Source organism: Cricetulus griseus, chromosome 7 (genome assembly GCF_003668045.3).
Source record: "Cricetulus griseus strain 17A/GY chromosome 7, alternate assembly CriGri-PICRH-1.0, whole genome shotgun sequence".
NCBI lineage: Eukaryota > Metazoa > Chordata > Mammalia > Rodentia > Cricetidae > Cricetulus > Cricetulus griseus.
In genome coordinates this window covers 63481041-63502173 of record NC_048600.1, presented here as the reverse complement: position 1 = coordinate 63502173, position 21133 = coordinate 63481041, and the positions used below count along the sequence as shown (strand labels likewise).

The 21133-nt window shown below is 46.7% G+C and overlaps 1 protein-coding gene and 3 non-coding genes across 4 annotated transcripts; 2 read left to right on the top strand and 2 right to left on the bottom strand.

Annotated features, from left to right (window-relative positions):
- LOC100768248 (E3 ubiquitin-protein ligase TRIM7) lies at positions 1-13035 on the bottom strand. The gene is made up of 7 exons (XM_027427677.2): positions 12412-13035; positions 11513-11608; positions 6458-6688; positions 5402-5424; positions 4789-4904; positions 4286-4321; positions 1-2164 (listed from the first exon to the last, which is right to left on the bottom strand). Exons 1-7 carry the CDS (start codon positions 12928-12930, stop codon positions 1653-1655), a joined length of 1533 nt encoding a protein of 510 aa, XP_027283478.1. The 5' UTR covers positions 12931-13035; the 3' UTR covers positions 1-1652.
- Positions 13036-16002: 2967 nt separating this feature from the next.
- On the top strand, positions 16003-16074 carry Trnaa-ugc. The gene has a single exon. It is a non-coding gene; the product is annotated as a tRNA-Ala (tRNA).
- Positions 16075-16450: 376 nt separating this feature from the next.
- Positions 16451-16523, top strand: Trnak-cuu. Its single transcript has one exon. It is a non-coding gene; the product is annotated as a tRNA-Lys (tRNA).
- A 4249-nt stretch (positions 16524-20772) lies between these two features.
- On the bottom strand, positions 20773-20845 carry Trnav-aac. Its single transcript has one exon. It is a non-coding gene; the product is annotated as a tRNA-Val (tRNA).
- Between the last annotated feature and the right edge of the window lie 288 nt (positions 20846-21133).

Here is a 21133-nt window from a genome sequence, read left to right as displayed (position 1 = left end):
TCTTGAGCTGAGGTTCTAAGGAGCTGCTATGTAAAGGTTAACTATGTGGCCTGCCAAGCATGACCTAGAATCTCATGCCAAGCCCTGAGATTTGGCTCCCAACAGGGTACAGCAGGCAATAACACAGTGCCATCAGGTTAGGGCTGGCTGTCACATCCCTACACCACAATAAACTATCTCTTGTTCCCTTTGAAGTGAAATCATGTATGTGTATGTGTATGTTGTCTGTGTGTATGTATATACACATGTGTGTGCCCTGGCTCTGGGGTGTGTGTACAGAGACCAAGAGAGGGCATCATAATATCCCTTGAAGCTGGAGACTGGGTATTTACAAAATGCATTGCTTGTTTCATGGGTGCTGGGATCCAAACTCTGCTCCTCATGATTTCACAGTAAATGGGAAGCTGTGTTTTTGTGTGGGTATCTGTTTGCAACAGCTGATCATAAGTGCCCTCTCTGAAACCCTCAAACCCCTCATTTCATCTCTGAGATACAAGCACACAAGCTCACACACCTCAAATATGACACTCAGGGTCATTCTAGCAGAAACCATTCCCACAGTCAAACCAGGGCATCAAGAATGAATCCATCCACCCGAAGAATTGTGCTCAAAATCTGTATTTCCATCTACTCTGCCCCTTCCCAAGGGAGCACTAAGCAGGGAACAGCTACTGCTAACCTTCCAGAAGCCCAGCTTTGTATCCAACAGGATAAGGAGGCTCGCCTGCTCAACCCCCTCCATAGTGGAGGCTCAGGAATCCTTGACCCCAGGATGCTCTGCTGTTTGCACAGTTAGTAAGATCCAGAAAGAGTTTGTCAGGACTATGTTTATGCTGTGTGCATCTCCATACTAGTGCTAGTTGCATCTGTAAACTCCCAAATATCAATTTGTGTTTCACAATTCCAGAATCTTTTGATCTCCTTACCCAAAGGAGACTACACACTGATGGAAAATATGAGGCTTAAGGCACCTATGATCACAGATGTTGCCAGTTACTGTGGTCAAAGATACCATCATATCAGGCTAAGGGGTGCTGGAGAACAGCAATGCAGGTATATGTGTACACTGTCATCCAGGCCTTGTGCATAGGTCAAGAGTTTCCTTCCAGATCCAGTCAGACTGGCTTCTGAGCCTGGAGCTACAATGTTCCTCCCTAAATAAACAACCCAGCCTGGCCAGCTAGAGGACTCAATGACCTCTCCAGGCAGAGCCTGCCGCTGCCACAAATGTAAAGTAATAACCTGATGGGTTGAGGACCAAAGCACACCCTTTGCAAGGGTACCAGTCTTCCACATGTTCTGTGTGCACAGGGACCCTTCTAAATCAAGCTCATGTGGTTTGAAGTACCCTTGTTAAGAGCTGGGCTTTCGTCCTAGTGGGCGACCACCTTTCCATAGTTCAGATACAACGTGCAGGAACAGTACAGGAAGGGAGAAGGCGCCAGGGCTCAAAGGCATCTGTCTCTTCCCTGTGCAGTGAGTTACCCGACAGCGCCTCTTTCCTCAGTTTTCAGCGCCTCTGGTTGTGACAGCCCGCTAGAGCAACCTGGGTTAGGGGTGTGGAGGGAAGGTCCAAGATGGAGTACCTCTGTCTTATGGAGGAGAGCTCCCTCCAGGCCGCCCTGCCCCCTCCTAGGTAGCCTGACAGCTCATCAAGGCCAGATTCTTAAGTAGGTGCCGGTGGAGCAAACAGAGAAAAGGGGGAACACTCGCTCTTGGAAGTTGACACGGAAGGTGTAGAGGTGGCGCATGTCCTCCACTGCATAGAAGGATACCGCCCCCACTTCCAGGTCCAGTGCCACCCTCACCCGCGACAGATGCCCACAGTTGAGGGGAGTCCTGTCAGGGCTGGTCACAGCCCAGTATTGCCCATTGTTGAGTTGCATTGCCCATACACCCTCCTCAGGGGTAAAGGGCGTGAGGCCCTTGCGACGCACGCTCTCTCGGGCCACACCGAAGGCCCAGCCGTCCTTGGAGCCCACTTCCACCTCCCAGTGATGTCGCCCTGAGGAGAAACCACAGGATGCCAAAACGCGGGTGTTGGTATCAAAGCGGCGGGGATGGTTAGGCAAGTCCTGGGCACGCTGTCCTAGGCGCACGCTCTTTAGATCCAGGGACAAGATGAGGCGGGAGTTGGCTGTATCAGGGTCCAAAGTGAGTTCCACTGAGGATAGAGAAAGAAAGATGTTTCCAACAGCGTTACTTTCACAGCCTCTACACTAAGGGCACATTCCCTTATTGTCACCTGGTCGTCCCTCCCTTGAGGGAAAGCCAATACCCTTAACCCTCCTGCCTATACAGTACTTATTTAACTTTCCTTTTTTTTCTTCCTTTTCTCTTTCTTCAATTTAACAAACGCGTGTTAAAATTTTTTTAAAAACTCATAAAATCTGAGAAATACAGTAGGCCTGATTTGGATCTCAATTTGAGCAGGTAATCAAATCTGATTTCAAAGATAATTGTGGAGCAGGGATGGTAGAGAAAGCCTGAGTTTAGGAGGTGGAGGCAGAAGCATCAAGAGTTCAAGGTCATCTTCAATTACATAGCCAGCCTGAGGCCAGCCAGAGTTACAAGAGCCTTGTCTCAAAACAAAGACAATTGGGGAAATTTGAAAATTAGACACAAGAATCATCACTTCCTCTAGGTGTGATGGTTGTTTTTAGGAGAGGCAGGACTATACAATGAGACCCTATCTTAAATAGTCTGTCTCTTTGGAGGTAACATATTCTCACATATTTGTGGAAATACAAAATCTTTGTTTTATTATAAAATTTAACATGCCGGTGGGTGGCACACGCTTTAATCCCATCACTTGGGAGTCAAAGGCAGGTGAATCTCTGTGAGCTCAAGACCAGTCTGGTCTACCGAACTAGTTCCAGGACAGTCAAGCCCACACAGAGAAACCCTTTCTTCAAAAAACAAAACTAAAAACTGGACACAATGTCGGTGAGAAAAATATTCACCAATTGGCAATTGAAGATGTGAAGATGATATGAGCTTGTGTGGCATGCATTATGCTCTTCTCTCACCTTTGGAAAATGTTTGAAAATGTTCAAATTTAAAAAGCTACAAAATATGGGTCGGAGAGATGGCTCAGTGGTTAAGAGCACTGACTGCTCTTCTAGATGGACCTAGGTTCAATTCCCAGCACCCACATGGCAGCTCACAACTGTCTGAAACTCTATTTCCAGGGGATTTGATACTTTCACACCAGTGCAATTAAAGAAAAAAAAATACAAAATAGCCAGGTGTTCCTGGCCCTTGCCTTTAGCCTTTAGTCCCAGCACTCCGGAAGCAGAGGCAGGTGGATCTCTGTGAGTTTGAGGCCAGCTCTGCCCTACAAGAGCTAGTTTCAAGACAGCCTCCAAAGCCACAAAGAAACCCTGTCTTGAAAAAACAAAATAAATAAATAAAATAAAGAATTTTAAAAAGTTGCTTTGGTCCTGGTGTCTCCTCACAGCAATAAAACAGTGAACTAAGACATTCTGGTATACTACAGAGATCAAGGTATACTACAGAGATCAAGGCTGGAAGACAACCTCTGTTGCTTCCTTCACAGCTGTGTGAGGGTGATTAGAAGAAGGTAAAACATCTGGAGCACAATCTGTAATTTCAACTACAGTAGCCAGGAATGCCTCCCTGGAAGGGTATGTTAAAGCAAAAATCTGAAGGAGGTGAGGAAGTCAGTTATATGGCAGGAAAACTTGACTCTGACTGAGGGATGGCCAGTGCAGTGCAAAGGTCCTGAAGTTCATGTGTGGCTGGTGCATTCTAGAAGCATCAAGGAGTATATGTCAAGGACCTGAAATGCAATGAGGTTAGATCCACTGAGGCCTTGAAGGTCACTGGGGGCTGAGGGCACAGTAGGGCATGATGAGTAAAAGGAGCCATACAGGATCCTATCCAGGTAAACTCTGTACATTTGCTTCCTTCCTTTCAGTGTTGGATCACACCCCGCCACCACCCCAGATCTCTGCAGTCTCCCTTTGTTTCCCCCAATCCCATACACAATTCCCAAGATCTTCAGAGGATTTATCTGCCCCAAGCAAGCTAAAGCCAAATCATTCCCTATCCTGACCATTCATGGCTTATGAACCAATGAGCCCCATTGCCACCTGAGGGTTCAAAGATGTCAAACAAGGATTAGGATGGGGACAGAGTTATAGTCACTGAGGTGGATGGGCAGACAGGGTCAAGCATTTGTAAAGCCCAGAGAGAGCCTATGACAGGGAGCAGGTTTGCTACCTGGCCAGCCTTATACTCACAGCCCAGTGGTCATCCATACCTTTCTCCTCTTTCTCCAGCTCTTCCTGGAGATCTTCTGCAGAGGAACAAAACAGAACAGATGTGCAGTGTGGGAGACTGCCTGGCCAGGAGACCTCCTCTCCCCACACACTCAGAGCTCACCTGACTCCAGATACTCTAGAGGCCAAGAGTTGCAGATACAGAGCCAAGATGGGAACACAGGGAGGAGGAACACCCAAGGGTCCTAGCTCTTCCTTCCCCTTCCCCCTCTATTGTCTAGAACTGGTATCCCCTTCTTAACCTTCTTCCTGCCCCCAGTACTTTTGTGATCTGTCTGTCCCCATAGGAAGCAGGATGCCCTGGGGTGAAACCCAGATGACTTTGTCATCAGTGCCTTCCCAGAACAATCTGGTTTTGGTACACCCCACCTCCTGTTTCTTCTTTGCAGTTCAAGAAAGACATACCCTTAGGTCCCATGTACCTACCAGGAGCATACCCCCTCCATCCAACACTGCACAGTCCAGCCCACACCCAGGCCCATACCTTTGAACTTCTTCAGCAATCCTTTTAAGACGAAACTCTTGAGAGAAACATTCCACACTTTATTCTTCATCTCAGATGAGACCGTGGTTGGCTTGGAGCAAGGCACACTGCTGCACCTGCAGGACAAGGCCCCTGAGGAAGTCCCAAGAACACCATCCCACTCCACTGCCCTATGACAATTAGAGTGGTGCTATTGTTTAGATACACGTAATCCTAAAGACCTATGTGTTAAAGGCTGGATTCCCAATTTGTGCACTATTAGGAGATAACACAACCTTTAGGAGGTGGGGCTGGAGGAAGAGCTTCCATGATTGCCTTTGAAGAAAATATTATCAAACTGACTATCTTATTCTCTTTTCTTCCCTCCATCTCCCTCTTCCCATCCCTTCTCTCTGTCTTCCCAGCTACTTCCTTCCTGTAAGAGGAAAAAGGAAAGCCAACTTCATGCAGGAATTCACACAGCTAGGTAAGTGGGCCTTTGCCTCAAAAGGTACCCAGGTAAGGAAGTAGGAGTTGGGGGGGGGGTCAGGAGATGAGAGATGATGTTGGTGTTAAAAAAGAAAGGGGGGTAAAAACAGCTTGGAAAGAGCTAGGAATGGTTAGGTTCACTCACTTGCTTAGTGTGTTTTTGAATTCCTGGAAGAAAAGAGGGAAGGAAGTCAAATCATCATTATATAACCTCCATTCACCATTGAGAAAACATATGCCCCACTGACTATAGGCTACTGGTTTCTAGCTGTGGCCGGATGTTATGTCAGCTATAGTACCCTTCAACCCTGGCCACAGATAGGCAAAGCTATGGTTACCACCCAGACAAGCCACCACGGGGTTTTGTTTCTTTTTTGTGTGCCATCCCTCCCAAGACAGGGTTTCACTGTATAACTCTGTCTATCTTGGAATTCACTGTGTATACCAGGCTGGCCTTGAACTCACAGAGATCTGCCTGCCTTTGCCTCCTGAGTGCAGGAGTTAAAGGTGTGTGCTACTATGCCTGGCCTGGTGACTGTTTTTTAATTAATCATTGTTTTTTTTTTAAGCAACGTTTATGTTTACCTGCATGTATGTCTGTTCACGGCCTGTGCCCGGAAGCCTGAAGAGGGCGCCAGGTCCCCTAAAACTAGAGTTACAGGTGCTGAGTCACCATTTGGGTACTGGGACTCAAACAGCTAGTGCTGGTACTGCTGACCCATCTCTCCACACCCAACTTTTTTTTTTTAATGAAATAGAATAGGAGAGTGAATTACAGGTAGCAAAGATAAGGATTGTTTTCCGAGACTGGTATCAAATGTGTGTATACAGAATGAGTGTAAAATAAATTATAATGTCTGGTAACCATGAAAGTTTTATGTTGTTGTTGTTGCTGTTTTTGCTTTTAGAGACAGGGTTTTTCTGCGTAGCCTTGACTGTCCTGGGACTCACTGGGTTGACCAGTCTGGCCTTAAACTCACAGAGATCCACCTGCCTGTCTCCCGAGTGCTGGGACTAAAGGCTTGGGCCACCACCGCCCAGCAACCATGAAAGTTTTATCACATTGCTTCTAGCCTTCCAATCCCAGGAGAGTCACTGCCCTTTTCTCCAATCCCGTTCCTCCTGGGGTCTGATTGTTCTCCAGCAGCCTCTCCTAATGCCTAGGGCAAAAGTCTCAAGGCTGTGACTGAGCCAGCCTCACCTGGAGGAAGTCTATGTCAGGCTTCTGAGCTGTCTCCTGGATCTGGCTGCTGAGTTTGGACAGCTGAGTGATTTCACTCTCGAGCTGGGCCAGGTTCTCATTCTGTTTCTGGGTCACTTCCCGGGACAGCACCTCCAGTCGGCCTAGAAGCCGGCCCTCCTGCTCCACCAGAAAGGCCCGAAGTGCCTGGAACTCTGCCCCCACCTTCTCTTTCTCCGCTGCCATCTGCTTCTGTCTCAGGAAGAGGAGAGGTTGGCACACGACTTAGAAAAGGGACTTGGGCATGACATTAAGACAGGAGCTTTGAGGAGGCATCCTCCCGAACAGGGTTGCTTCCCTTCACTGGGGAAACAGGCACGCCCACCAGTGCATACTGTGGATACCTCTAATTAAAATAGCCCGACTCTACAAGCCACAGCCTGAACACATGCTCCTCTCTCCCCAGCCACAGATGTCCTCTGGTGTTTCTCAGGACATGGATTCTACCCCACCGTAGGGCATCTTCAAACTCCCCACAACTACCTCAAGCTGCAGCTTCAATCATGAGGACTAAATCAAAGGTTGCTTTTTCTTCTTCTATATATTCATTCATTTGCCTTTCACCTTCTATTTTAGAGACAGGGTCTCACCATGTAGTCCTGGCTGGCCTGTCGCTTTCTATGTAGAGCAGGCTGACCTTGAACTCTGAGATCTGCCTGCCTCTACCTCCCAAATACTGGGATTAAAGGCATACCCCACCACCACCACCACCCTGCTACTACTCCAACCTATATTTTTAAAAACACTATTGTGGCTTCAATTCTTATGGAAATGCAAGGTCAAAGTGCAGAACTCTGGAGGTCCAGGGAGACAAGAAGAAAACATTTGTTAGCAGAGGTAACAGCGCACCCATTGGGCAAGGGTGCACGCTCTGTACAAGCTTAACATTCCATTCTTTCCATTATCAGATTTAGGATTTTTCACGTTTTTAGATGAACTCCTTGAATATTTTTTTTCACAAACACACTTGTGTAGCAAAATTCCAGTAAACAAGAATTCTAGTGGCTATCAACAAGTAAGTATCCTGTCCCCAACAAGGCAAGCTCAATTATGAAAGGTCCTCTCCCAGGTAATTACAGAGGAAGGAAGAGAAGGGTAGAAGAGGAGGCTGTTAAAGAGTGAAGTTGGGATCCCTGCGCTCAGATCATGGCTCCCAAGGCTTCCCACAGTACACCTGCCTTGCTTATATTATCAGACACTGAACGGCAGCATCAAGGAGAAGAACTTGAATTCATCTACCCTGAGCCAATGAGGTCAGCACACTTCTGATTCCATTTTAGGGTGAGGCGACCCATCCTAGAAATTATTAAGCTAAGATTCTAAGGCAGAGTAATCTGACTCTTAAGTCTGTACTTTTGTTAACTCTATGACGTTGACTCCCAAGGGAACAACCCAAGCAAAAGTGTTTATCAAAACAGCTCTCCATGTCTGTGTTAGTGGTGACTGTCTATAATTGTAGCACTCTGGAGAATGAGGCCCTGCAAGTATAAGGCCAACCTGGGCTACATAGCAAGGTCCAGGCCAACATGGACTACATAATGAGACACCACCTTTAAAAACTGGAGAGGAAGAAAAAAAAAAAAAAAAAACTGGAGGGGAATAAGATAGGGAGGAAGGGAAGAACCTGAGAATATATTCCCTCTGTCTTGCTATGTGGTGCCCTCCATTTTGTTATGGTTCAGTAAGAAAGCCCTCATGGGGTGCAGAACAGCTACTAGTACCTTCCTTTTAGACTTCCCAGCCTCCAGAACTGTACACTAAACTTTCATTGCTGAGCTAGAGAGAGTGCCAGGATAGGCTCCAAAGCTACACAGAGAAACCCTGTCTCGAAAAACAAAAAGACAAAAGCAAAAAAAACTTTTCATTGCTGTTGTTATATAGCTTGGCTGTCCTGGAATTCATTATGAAGACCAGGCTGGCCTCAACCTCACAGATAACCTTCTGTTTCTGCCCACCAAGAGCGGAAATTAAAGGTGTGAGCCATCATACCCAGTTACACTCTGTTAGTTCACACCACAGCAGCAGCCTGCCTCTGCCACCAGAGCAGTATGTCATCACCTGTTGCCAGGTGCCTGTCTACCTTGCACCCCTTAAATGTGCCTGCCAGAGCACAGCTCACTCTTGTCTTTCTTGCCTCTTCTTGTCCCCACTCAGACATGGCTATTCACTCTTAAAAACTCTTTCCCACCTCCCCCAATAAATCTCTTGCACTAACTCTGTTGCACATGGTGTGTTTGCTTAGTGGTATACCTTGGCAGGGCCTGCCAAAAGATACACATACGTCCTTTTTATTTACACACTCTATTTTTTTAAAAACCACACAGTCAATTATATTATGTGACAACAGCAGAAAGCAGATTGACAGACCAAGAAAACTGTAAACAGAGGTGTCCCAATCTTGCTGTTGCTGGCATTTGGGGCCAGATAATTCCTGGCTGTGGGGGCATGCCTGTGTATTATGAAATATTTAACACCTAAGACCCCTGCCACTAAGTGCCAGTGACAATCCCAGTGCTGACTGTTGTGGAATATTATTTGAAGATGTGTTACATTTGTCTATGCTGTGGAACATTTGTTTTAATGATACAAAGATGTGTTGCATTCTTTGATGTTGCATTTGTTTAACTCTGTGAAGCTCTGTTACTTTGCCTGTCTAAAACACTTGATGGTCTAATAAAGAACTGAATGGCAGCCGGGCAGTGGTGGCATACTTGGGAGGCAGACGCAGGCTGTGAGTTCAGATCTCTGTGAGTTCGAGACCAGCCTGGTCTATAAGCGTGAGTTCCAGGACAGTCTCCAAAGCCACAGAGAAACCCTGTCTCGAAAAACAAAAAACAAACAAACAAACAAAAAAGAGCTGAATGGCTAATATCTAGGCAGGAGAAAGGATAGGCGGGGCTGGCAGGCAGAGAGAATAAATAGAAGGAGAATTCTGGGAAAAGAGAAGATTAAGGAACAAGAGAGAAAGGAGGAAGACTTCAGGGGCCAGCCATCCAACTACAAAGCCAGTCATGGAGTAAGAGTGAAAGTGAAATTTACAAAAGAGAAAGATAAAAGCCCAGAGGCAAAATGTAGACAGGATAAATAACAACGGGAAAAAAACAAAACACCTCCAGACATTACTGGTTGGGGTAAGGGCATTTTTCAGATGAAAGTGTTCTCCTTTTCCTACCCTGACTTCCAGACTACAAGATTTGTACAATTATAAAACCCCTGTTTAGTGGACCAACAGAGGCAGGTTCACCTACGGCTGTATGGCAAGAAGAACAAGGAACATGTGGCTCAGTAGTAGAACACCTGCTTGGCTGTGAAAGGCCCCGGTTTGGATAGGTGGGGAGGAGGGTTTGGGACAGGGCAGAGATGGGGGTGCTAAACAATATTCTGAGGAGGTGGGTCGGAGACTGGGAAGCTGCCCAGGCTATAGAGAATGTCCTCTTAGTCATAGATGTAAACCAAAGGCTGGAGAACTGGGCTCTTGCTCCTTTCTCCAGTAGAGGTGAAATAAAGGTCTGGATGGGCAAACTTTGCTTTGGGAAGGGAAGTAAATGATCAAATGTGAAAGTCTGGAAGTCTAATGGATGAAGATGTAAAAGCTGTTAAGAGTAAGGAGAGGGCCAGGAGTTGGTGGCACATGCCTTTAATCCCAGCACTCCGGCAGAGGCAGGTGGATCTCTGTGAGTTCGAGACCAGCCTGGTCTGCAGGAGCTAGTTCCAGGACAGCCTCCAAAGCCACAGAGAAACCCTGTCTTGAAAAAAAAAGAGTAAGGAGAGGGCCAGGCATGGTGGCAAGACAACTTCAATCCTAGCTCTAGGGAGGGAGAAGCTGGTGGGTCTCTGTAGGTTCAAGGCCAGCCTATGTAGCAAGTTCCAGACCAGCCAGGGCTGTCTCAAACAAAGCAAAACAACAACAAAGAGCTCAGAGAGGAGCCTGACTATCTGAACTCCATAGTCTTTCCCTTCCTAATCTGAATAAGTTTGGGCTAGTGAGCTATCTCAGCAGGCAGACACTTGGCTCATAAGCCTGGCAAGCTGTTCAATCCCTAGAATTTACTTCAAGGTGGAGGGCAGGAACTGATACAAAATTTGCCCTCTGACCTTCACATGCAGACAGTGGCACATGCATCCCACAATTTAAATATAATAATTTTTTTAAGAATAAGAGGGTCCTCCAGGCCTCCCCCTCTATTCCCAGCTTCATGAACAAATGACTTACCCCTAAAAGGCCCTAATGGACCCTTCCATTCTTTCAGCACTATTTATTGAGCTAGGGGCTGAATTTGTGAGATAGAAAATGACAGTGACTCATGTTTGTCCATAGCAACCAAAATGAGTCCCATTTTACTTTCTTTTCAAATTGGAGGTGTCGGACACTAGAGGCTACACAGAACCTGAGTCCCCAAGCCTCCTCTCCTCTGCCACAGCCAGGAGCAGCTCTGATCCCTTCTCACCATTTTCTCCCTTAACCTCTAATTCTTAAATTAAAGCTTTGAAAATGAACCTTGTCTGCCAGGTGGTGGCGCTCGCCTTTAATCCCAGCACTCGGGAGGCAGAGGCAAGTGTATCTGTGTGAGTTCGAGGCCAGCCTGGTCTACAGAGCTAGTTCTTTCCAGGGCAGAATCTGTGTCTGGACAGAATATAATCCTTATTATATTCATGTTTCCACTTAATATAACATTTTCTGTGAAGAAATACTAATGCATCCAGTTACAAGATGCTGCTACAGGTCCTAATTGGCTGGTTATGAATGACTGTTTTCTAAAAATTATTTGAACAGTCCCTTTCACAAGCTCTGGTTTATATTATAAATTATATTATAAATTATATGGTTAACCTTTGTGATGTATAACCAACCATATTATCTTTCGGAAATCCACCCTACTGTTTCAACACACGTGCGCTCGCGCACACACACACACACACACACACACACACACACACATACACAAACACACACACACACACACACACCGCTCTGGGCATCCACAGTCCTAAGCCCCCACACACACTTGAACTCACCAGAAGCTCCTTGCTTTCCCTCTCCTCCGTAGACCGGAACATTTCATACTCTTCCAGTTCTTTCTTCAAGGTCCTCAGCCTGGACTCCAGCACTTCCTGTGATATGAAGGGAGACACTGTGGGAAGAGAATTCTGGAAACCCTCTCATGTGCCATCCTAGAACCATCTGGAAGAAAGCCAAGTTTCTGCTCTGGGAGCAGGAGACTGGATAGATGTCATCTGTGGCTGTGGGGTCCAACATAGCCTGTGCAGATTAAGCTTGTCAGCACAGAACAAATGCAGGGGCCCTCCAATTGCCCAGGAATCTCACTTCCCCAAGGACATCAGCCACATGGCCTGCATTGAAACTCAAGATTCCCACATTGGTTCAGTCCACCTTGACTCCTGCTCTCCTCTCAAGCAACAGAAAGCATACATATAGGGGGCTGGAGAGGGGCAGGGCAGCAAAGACTAGGGTGTGCAAACACCTCTTGTGCGGGACACACAAAGGGGAGGCGCCCAGAACCCATAGGCTTCGCCCAACCCAGACCTCTTGAGGCAGAACACATACACTAGGAAGCCAGGTTGTGGCCCTCTAAGAACCGGGTACTTTTAGTGTCACGCCCCTCAGAAAGGAGTTAAGTGAAGGCAGAGGATGTGTGGGCGTGCAGAGACTTTCTCCTAGGAAGAGTTGCAACAACCCTGGTAAATTGTTTGTAACAGACAAGAAAATCTTCTAATCCCTGGGGCCGTCTCCAGGCATCCGGCTCTGAAGGACCAGGGGAGGTGAGGAATGTCCTGGAAAACCGCAGTTTAGGATGAAAGGAGACGTGAGCTCCGCCGTAGGCCTCCTGCTGTAATCAGCCAGGAGAGCCGGGAGGCTGGAGAAGAGCCGGGGGTTCAGGAGATCCTGCACGCACCTTGGCCTCCTGCACCGCCTCTTCCAGTGGCAGCACGGCGTGCGCACGATGCTCGCGGGCGCGGTCGCACACCACGCAAATGGCACGTCCATCATCTTGGCAGTAGAGCTTCAGCAGCTCTCCGTGTTGCGAACACCGTGCAGCCGCCGCCCCGGCTGCCACCGCAGGGGTCCCGCGCTCCCCAACGACCCCCGAGGGCAGGCTGAAGCGCCGAAGCAGCGAGGCCACCGCGGCCAGCTGTCGGTTGGGCCGCAGCTGGCTGGGGCGAGCGGGCTCCCGGCACTGAGGGCAGGGCAGTGGGCAGGGCAGCGTGCGGGTCGCCGGGCCTGTTCCCCCTGCGGGACGCTCCCAGCAGCGCGTGATGCAGGCACGGCAGAAGCTGTGCCCGCACTCGATCGACACGGGTTCCCGGAAAAACTCTAGGCAGATAGAGCACGTCGCCTCTCCTTGGAGCTCTGCCGCCAGAGCCAGCGCTTCGGCCCCTGCATTCGGCCCTGTACGCGGTCCCACTGTCGCCATCCGTGTCCTTGGGACATCCAAGTCCTGTGGCGCTGGGGAGGTTCCTGAACGCTACTGTACGCTCCAAGCTGGGCTGGACTACCGAGTACCCACGGGGTGAGGAAGGGCGGGGCCGGCACCCAGCAAGTTGAGACATGAGCTGGGGGTGTACCCAAGCCGGGAGTGGAGGCAGGTGGTGCCCTTTCTCTGGGTTCCCAGAGCTACCACTCCAGCCGGGGACCTCCCTTCTATCGACCCCCCTTCCTCAGCTTCTTTAGGCCCCAGTATGATCCAGTCAGCAGTAGGAAACTATCCGGGACAGGTGAGTGAACAAACCCAGCTGGGCTCCACTCCCAGTTGGCGACCTAGGCTGACCCTACACTGCAGGGGCAAAGGCCTGGCTCCCTGGGCAAGGTGTCTGGTTCCCCGCATACCGACTCACGCCGGCACTGCACTGAGCTAAACTTGGGTCTAGAATTTGGCTGTACCTCTTCACCCCAAGCACGGCCTTTGTGCTCTTTTGCAACTACATCTCTTACAATTCTCCCCCCTTTAATTTTGAACATGTAATACAACCACCTTTTCTCATTTCATTCAGTATTATTCCACCCCGTCCCCCCAAAAACCTCTCTGTCTCTTTTTGAAGTTGCTCCCGTATCTCTTGTTTGTCCCTGTAGGCCACTAGGGTCAGGTTTCCCCCTCCACCCCTCTCAAAACCTTTCTTGTCAAAGTCACCATCGACTCATGCAATTCTAATCAAAAAGTACAGACCTCACCTCTCCAGCTCTCTGATGTATCTGTCCTTCCTGATAGCATTTTCTCCTCAACACTCAACACACTGCATTCCTTCTCTCCAGTCTATGGCCTCCTATCTTCTTCTTAGTTTCTATGGCTTCCCACTCCCTGACCTGACTCAGTCCCTAGGTCTCAGTGTCAACACTCTGCGATCTCTTCTATAACAGGCCCCCAGACCTTAGCACAACTGACTCCATGATGGAAGTGCCACTCAGGCTGTAAAACTCAGCATGTAGATAGTAACGCCTGCCAAAACTAAAACAAAGGCCTAATTCATCAAAGTCCATACAGTACTAGGAAAATCTCAAAATATACTAATCTTGCTTTTTAGCTTCTGTAGTTCTGCTTCTGGCTAACCATTCTTCTTAATTAAAGTATATGTCAACCCAGAACATGTTTGAGTGTGTGTGTGTGTGTGTGTGTGTGTGTGTGTGTGTGTGTGTGCTTAAAAGCTGACCCTGAGAAAGGCTCCATGCTACACTGGGATCTCAAACACCCAGTATAATTGCTGGCTAATAAAAACTTTCTATTGACTTAAACCCATGTCTGAGCAGTCTTCTCTGGTCAATACCCTACAACACTTCCACTTTTTTTACTTTAGAGAACCCTTTTTGGAGCTGATGTCTCCACAGTAAAAATCAGAGCCCTCTGTTTAAACCCCACCAGTAGCTGCTAACTCTCAGTAAAAATTGAAGTCCTCACAATAACCTGAAGACTCCACCTTCTTTTTTGTGTCCAGCTCCTATTCTCTTGCTCTCCTGACCTCATCTACTATGACTTTTGGTGTTGACCACAGTGCAGCCCCGAGAACCTTCTTGATATTCCTACATGTCGAAAAGACTCCTGTGTAAGGGCTCTTGTTTGATTCTCCTCCTCTGTCATGGAACGTTTCAATTTTTCTGCAAATTCAACTACAATTGTTTTTAAGATAAGGATAAGTCTGTTGAAGAAACAAGTGAGTCCCGGGACTAAGGAATGTCACCACCTTTGGGCGCAGAACTGCAGGTGGTGAGCAGGGCCAGTACACCTACCAAGAGGTCAGAGTGAAGGCCTCAAGGGCCTCCAGTTATTTGCTGGGCCTGGTGGCACACTTATAATCACTGCGTTAAAGGGCAGAGGATCAGGAATTCAAGGTCATCTCTGCCTACATGGCCACCTGAATGTCAGCTTGGGTTATATGAGACCCAGATTCAAAAGGGGGAACATTTCTGTGGACTATAGCCCGCAAATAGCTCATTGATACTTTTGAAGTTTTTTGTTGGTTTGTTTTTTTGTTTTTGTTTTTTTTGTTTTTTTACTTGATCACTTTTTCTATTCAAATCCCTTATCCAGCCGGGCATTGGTGGCGCACGCCTTTAATCCCAGCACACCGGAGGTATTATAACCAGGTGGATCTCTGTGAGTTCGAGCCCAGTCTGGTCTACAAGAGTAGTCCTAGTTCCAGGACAACCTCCAAAGCCACAGAGAAACACTGTCTCGAAAAACCAAAGATAAATAAATAAATAAATAAATAAATAAATAAATAATACAATCCCTCATCCATACAGCATGCAATCAAATGTGGCAAAGACCTTTTCAGTGGGCTGCAGGGCAACTGACTCATGGGTACACCATGCTGAAGCGGTTTGATTAGTTTATGTTTGACTTGCCCAGATACACAATAACGTGTATCTGGCAAGTTACCCAGATACACAAATGTTACCCAGATACACAAATAACGGCACCACCATCGAATCCCAGCCAACCAGCTCCTGGGCTCGCACTACTGATCTGTCTTCTTGTAGAAATCTGCCTCTCAAATGTTACCTTATCCGCGAAGCCTACACGCCATCACACACAGCCATCACACACAGATGTAAACGCAAAATTAAGGGTGAAAAAATCGAGCATATGAAAACCCGCCCATCTGATATGCACTTTCCCTATCTATAGCGATTAACTTCATTATTTTGCTTAAATACATTATCTTGCATTTAAAACAGAAACCAAACGTATCTTTCTTTTTCGGGTAGCAGTTCTCTTTTTTCATAAGATCTAATGTATGGGTCTCTTTTCTCCTGTTTTCTACCCTCTTCCCAGTTTCAGGTCCCGGATCTATCCGCCCTCGGGGATCCCTTCCGGGAAGAACAGCTTCTTTACTGAGGGTCGAAGGAAGACTCAGGAACAGCACGCAGCGGGGCGGCCTCTCTCGAATTTTGCAAATGTTTGTCGTCTTATGGTAGCAAAATTCAATCCGCGGTTAGGAACGTTACACTACGTAATCACTAGAGGAGTCCTGAGACGAGCACCAGCGCGAGTGGGGATGTAGCTCAGTGGTAGAGCGCATGCTTTGCATGTATGAGGCCCCGGGTTCGATCCCCGGCATCTCCAAGTGGTGGTGATATTTTTAGGTTTGTCAGCCTTTCTTTTTACAAATTGAGTGTGCAGCCAAGAGCTGCGGAAACCCCAGATGGTGGACCCACGGGTTAGAAAAGGCCGTTGGTAGAGGCGTGCTTCACTACATTCAGTTCACCCAGCTTGAAACTACTTCCGATAAAATTCGACAGTAAGTACGCCCCCTCCATCTCTGATTTTGGTAGAAAAACGTAAGCTGAAAATGGAAGGAAATAGGGAAGATGGTCAGGCATCAACAGTTGAATTTAAAATGTCCAAATTTTTGTAGTTCTATTAAATTCTCGTTCAACCCGGAACTTCTGACTTTTCTCCAAACCTAGCTGTGAAGAAATAAGCTCCTTGCGGTAAGCGCGCCCGGCTAGCTCAGTCGGTAGAGCATGAGACTCTTAATCTCAGGGTCGTGGGTTCGAGCCCCACGTTGGGCGTGTGTGGTACTTTTTAGACCTCAGGATGATGTTTGAGAAAACAAAACTTTAGCAGTGTTTATCCCAAAATTCATACCTTGCCAGAGGCACTGTTGGAAAAACAAATAATGACCCTCCGGAAACTTAAAATCGAAAGTAATCTTGTTCACTTTCAGTGTCAAGGTTTGCATCGGCCGGTTTACCAAGTACCTGCTTGCAAAGACCACGAGCTCTGCGCCTCAGTTTTGTTGTGGCAAATATATATATATTTGGTTTTTGTTTTGTTTTGGTTTGGTTTTGGTTTGGTTTTGGTTTGGTTTTGGTTTTTTCGAGACAGGGTTTCTCTGTGTGGCAAATATATTTGAAATCTATCATCTTAATAAATATTTTCTTTTAAAAACCAAGCCCTGGGCCTTGCGTGTGCTGTGCAAAAACGCCATTGGTCTGTAGCATTATCTACATTCATTCACATTGCTGTACCGTTTTCACTATCATTTATTTCTAGGCGAGCAGACCTTTTGTTTTGTTTTGTTTTGTTTTGTTTTGTTTTGAGAAAGGCTTTTCTCTGTGTAGCCCTGGCTGTCCTGAAACTTGCTCTGTACACCAGACGGGCTGGCCTACGAACTCAGAAATTGGCCTGCCAGAGTGTACCACCATGCCTGGCCTTGAGGACCTTTTTCCATCTGTCCTGATAAGACTGTTTATCAAACACTAACTCCCCACTATGGTCTTTACTCGGCCCCTGATAATCATAACATTGTCTTTGTGAATTATATTTTTCCTATAGCTATCAATTCAATTAATCCTGTGTGTGTGTGTGTGTGTGTGTGTGTGTGTGTGTGTGTGTGTGTGTGTATAGAGGGCTCTTTTTAAGGCAGTCTCATACAGCCCAATCTCGCCCGGGCTCGTTCTGGGTCAAGGGTGACTTTGAACTTCTGATTCTACTGGGTCCCATCTCCCAAGTGCTGAGGTTGCAAGTATGCCAGACGTATTTATGCCTTTTAACTGTCTTATCTCACAGGACAAAACATCTTTTAGGGTCATTCATGTTGTAGTGTGTATTAAATTTTCCTTCCATTAAGGTTAAATAACATTCCATTACATGTATATCCACAGTTTTTTTATTCATCCATCTTCTTTTGGATATTTGCCTTCCTTCCACCTTTTGTCTTGGGAGGGACTGGGAAGGATCAACAACCTAGAAATGGGAGGTTTATCCATTTCCATAAAATTACCAATACATATAAACCTCAACTCAGCAACTCTCAGTTCTGGGAATTAATCCCAAGGATACATACGTTGTGGGAATTCATTCCGCCAATAGTTTTGGGGGACAGGTCTCAGGGTGTGACTTCTGTGTGCATAATCTCTTATAAGAAAGAGGAGGGGTCTCTCTTTTGTGGGTGATCGGATATGTGATCTCAGCTTCCATTGACCCAGGGTAGAACAAGACTGTGGTGGCTCTCTACCTTATTGTTATTCGTGAGTGTTCACCCCCCCAAATATTTGATATCCTTTTATTGAGGCTCTTGAGGACTGATCCTGATCCACACAGTGAGACCCTCCGTGTTTTGAAAAACAAACAAACCAAGCCAAAGAAACAAACAAAAATCCAGAGTTTGGTTCTTAGCACCACATGCTGACAGCTCACAACCATCTCTAACTGAAGTTCCAGGAAATTTAATGGCCTCTTTTGGCACCCAAGGGCACCAGGCACACATGTGGTGCACAAACATACATGTTGGCAAACATTCATACACTAATAATAAAAACAAAATCTTTAATTAAAAAAAAAGCCTCGATGGGCGTTGGTGGCACACGCCTTTAATCCCAGCACTCAGGAGGCAGAGGCAGGCGGATCTCCATGAGTTTGAGGCCAGCCTGGTCTGCAGAGTGAGTTCCAGGACAGGCTCCAAAGCAATACAGAGAAACCCAGTCTTGAAAAAAAAAAAAAAAGCCTTATTGAATATGGAAATTATCACCACATTTAGTATATTTGTGGGTATTATCAAACTATTCTAAAAATAATCCCATAGTTTTTCAACCATCACTGATTTTCCTTTGCTTAACTTGAGATCATTCTCCCAGGGTCAAGAGAGTGACTCAACAATCCTCATGCTCACTTCATTATTTCATTGCTGTACCACATCTGTGCAAGGGTACAAGTCTCCCAGACACAAGACCATGTCAACCACATGTCGTTGTTCTGAGGAATAGGAAAAGTAGGCAATGAGGAAGCCAAAATGTCAACCAGAGCAACCTAATTCTAGACGAATGCCTGAAACAGGAAGAGTGACCAGTAAGATGACCCAAAATAACCTAATCCTCCATTGTTTGTCAGGCAAGAGTTGCTACATTTAAACACTAAAAGGAGGGGTTTGTTTGTTTGTTTGTTTGTTTTTGTTTTGTTTTAAGGCCCTCCTGCCTCAGCCTCCCTCCTGCTGAGACTGTAAGCATACTCCACCACACCCAGCTAAAGATCAGCTGTTAGTTGATTAAAAGGAGAAGTGCGTTGTTGTTCTGTTGGAACTTTTCATTACTAAATCAATATTTGCTCTGCTAAAACAGAGTCTAAGAAGGTTGTAAAGCTCTGACAAGTTCTTGTCTCATTCAAAAAATATCTGACTCAAAATTGACAGCTATCTGTACCAGCTGTTAGGTATCCCAGCAGATTGCTTGGTATTAGCTATGTTGCTATCAATTTATTTCCGGTCTCCACATGGGAAGCAATTGAAAACTGCCTTATATTAGCTGGGGCATCAATAGAATTCACTTGGATAAGACTGATAAAGAGGTTAGTGATGGATGCTGAGGTCCCAGAGTTCCAGTGTGGTCAAATAGGTCAACTGGAAGGGACGTGGGGGCTGAAGATACCCTGGCAATCCAGAGCCAGGGACATGGAGAGACACACCTCTACTAAGTCTACTATGAGAAAACTCTACTATTCGAAAACGTAAAAAGGAAAAGGAAAAAATCGTGTAAGCAGAAGAACACCGAGATAATTCTCTCAAACGGTCTAGGATTGTTTCACTCTTCACTTCCATGGGCTTTTAACTTCACTTTTCACTTCCACTCTGCTCTGGATCCTAGATTTAGTGATCTGTGCATTCCGGACAGAGGAGTGACTATGCAACGAGCACCGTGTTGATGTGGTTTGGGTGAAGTTGGACTAATGCAGTGGCCTGAGCAGTTTTGACACCACTGCACTGATTTGAACCATGCTGTGCCCGTACTTCGGATGTGTGGCCCTTTAAAGAGGACACCGCTGGTTACTTCGGCGGATGTATTGTGTGACTTTCAAGTCTGACAGTACTGCTGAGAGACAATTGCCTAGCATCCGAGTAAGCATGTTGTGTTCAGTGTGTGAAGACGTTGTTGGAGCAGGCTGCGCTGTGGGGTGCACCCAAAAGAGTCGCTCCCCTGTCGAGACGTTTAGATAGGGGGCCAGCAGTCACGCCGGCTGCAATATTGTTTTTCCTCGTTGCAGTTGAGCCCTCCTCTTGTCCCCAACAGTCCACCTGTCCTAACTACAGGTAAGGAGATAGCCAAAGAGGGAGAGGCTGAAGCCAGGGTAGTTTTGGAAACTGAGCAGACAATAGGAGATCCAGTGGGAAACCATTGGCCACACAAACAAACAAACAAACCATTGGCCACACAGGGTGTGACCAAGCGGCTTTTCCTACCGCTGTCTCCTGACCAGCAATTGCTACTTGCCCGGCACTTCTCGTTAATGTGTCTCAGGACTCCCCTTGTCCCTTTTTCCTCATTGATTCCTTTGACTTTCTTTTCTCCTTCTGCGCCACGGCTGATTCAAGGCCTCGTGGTAAACCTGAGGACACTGCGTCCTGCTTGCTGGATGGAGAAGTTCCTCCGAGGGAGGTGCGATTCACTGTAGCTGTGGTTGTTAACACTGCTGCTACCTTGCCAATGAACATCTTCCCTAGCCTGGGCTTCCAACACACATTTTCAAAACATCGCTCTTGTAGTGTGCTCCCTTTGTGTATACACCGCGTTCCCGACCCGCGAGATCTACTAGGACTTCAAGTTCTTTGAGGACAACAAAGTCTAAGGACAAAAGACTACCTCTTGCATCCCGAGACCTAAGCCTGGGGTGTAGTATTGATTAAGAAAACTGATAGTGGATTGGAGAAAGGAGTATAGATGGCAATGGGAAATACATATATACACACATACACACTCCCACGATAAATACACAGTTGAAGAATTTATTCATTAGCCATAGGAAGGAAAAAAAAGTCACAGCTCTTCTTGTTTCCGCCCGGTTTCGAACCGGGGACCTTTCGCGTGTTAGGCGAACGTGATAACCACTACACTACGGAAACTTGTGACCAACACCCTTCTAGTACTTCCAAATGTAGGAATAGTGGCACTCTTTGATCCCACTTTTCCCAGAGCACTTTGTCTTCCGGGATTTCTAGACCCTGTTCACTAAATGATATGATATAGTTAAGATATGGAAAACCAGTTTGGGGATCCTGGGAAAGAGAGAGAAAATTTAAAACAAACAAACAAACAAACAAACAACCCCCCCCAAACACAACAAAACAAACAGTCTGGCAGCAGACAAAGTAAATGTAACTTCGGTGGATGACTAACTCACTCCGTTTGTG

What these genes read in the sequence shown, in the direction of transcription:
- LOC100768248 (XM_027427677.2), bottom strand. Translation starts at nt 12,930, where the DNA reads ATGGCGACAGTGGGACCGCGTACAGGGCCGAATGCAGGGGCCGAAGCG. An exon ending in ATTGCTGAAGAAGTTCAAAG is followed by an intron (nt 4,322 to 4,788) that starts GTATGGGCCTGG and finishes GTTCCTCTGCAG; the next exon opens with AAGATCTCCAGGAAGAGCTG. An exon ending in GCTGGAGAAAGAGGAGAAAG is followed by an intron (nt 2,165 to 4,285) that starts GTATGGATGACC and finishes CTCTATCCTCAG; the next exon opens with TGGAACTCACTTTGGACCCT.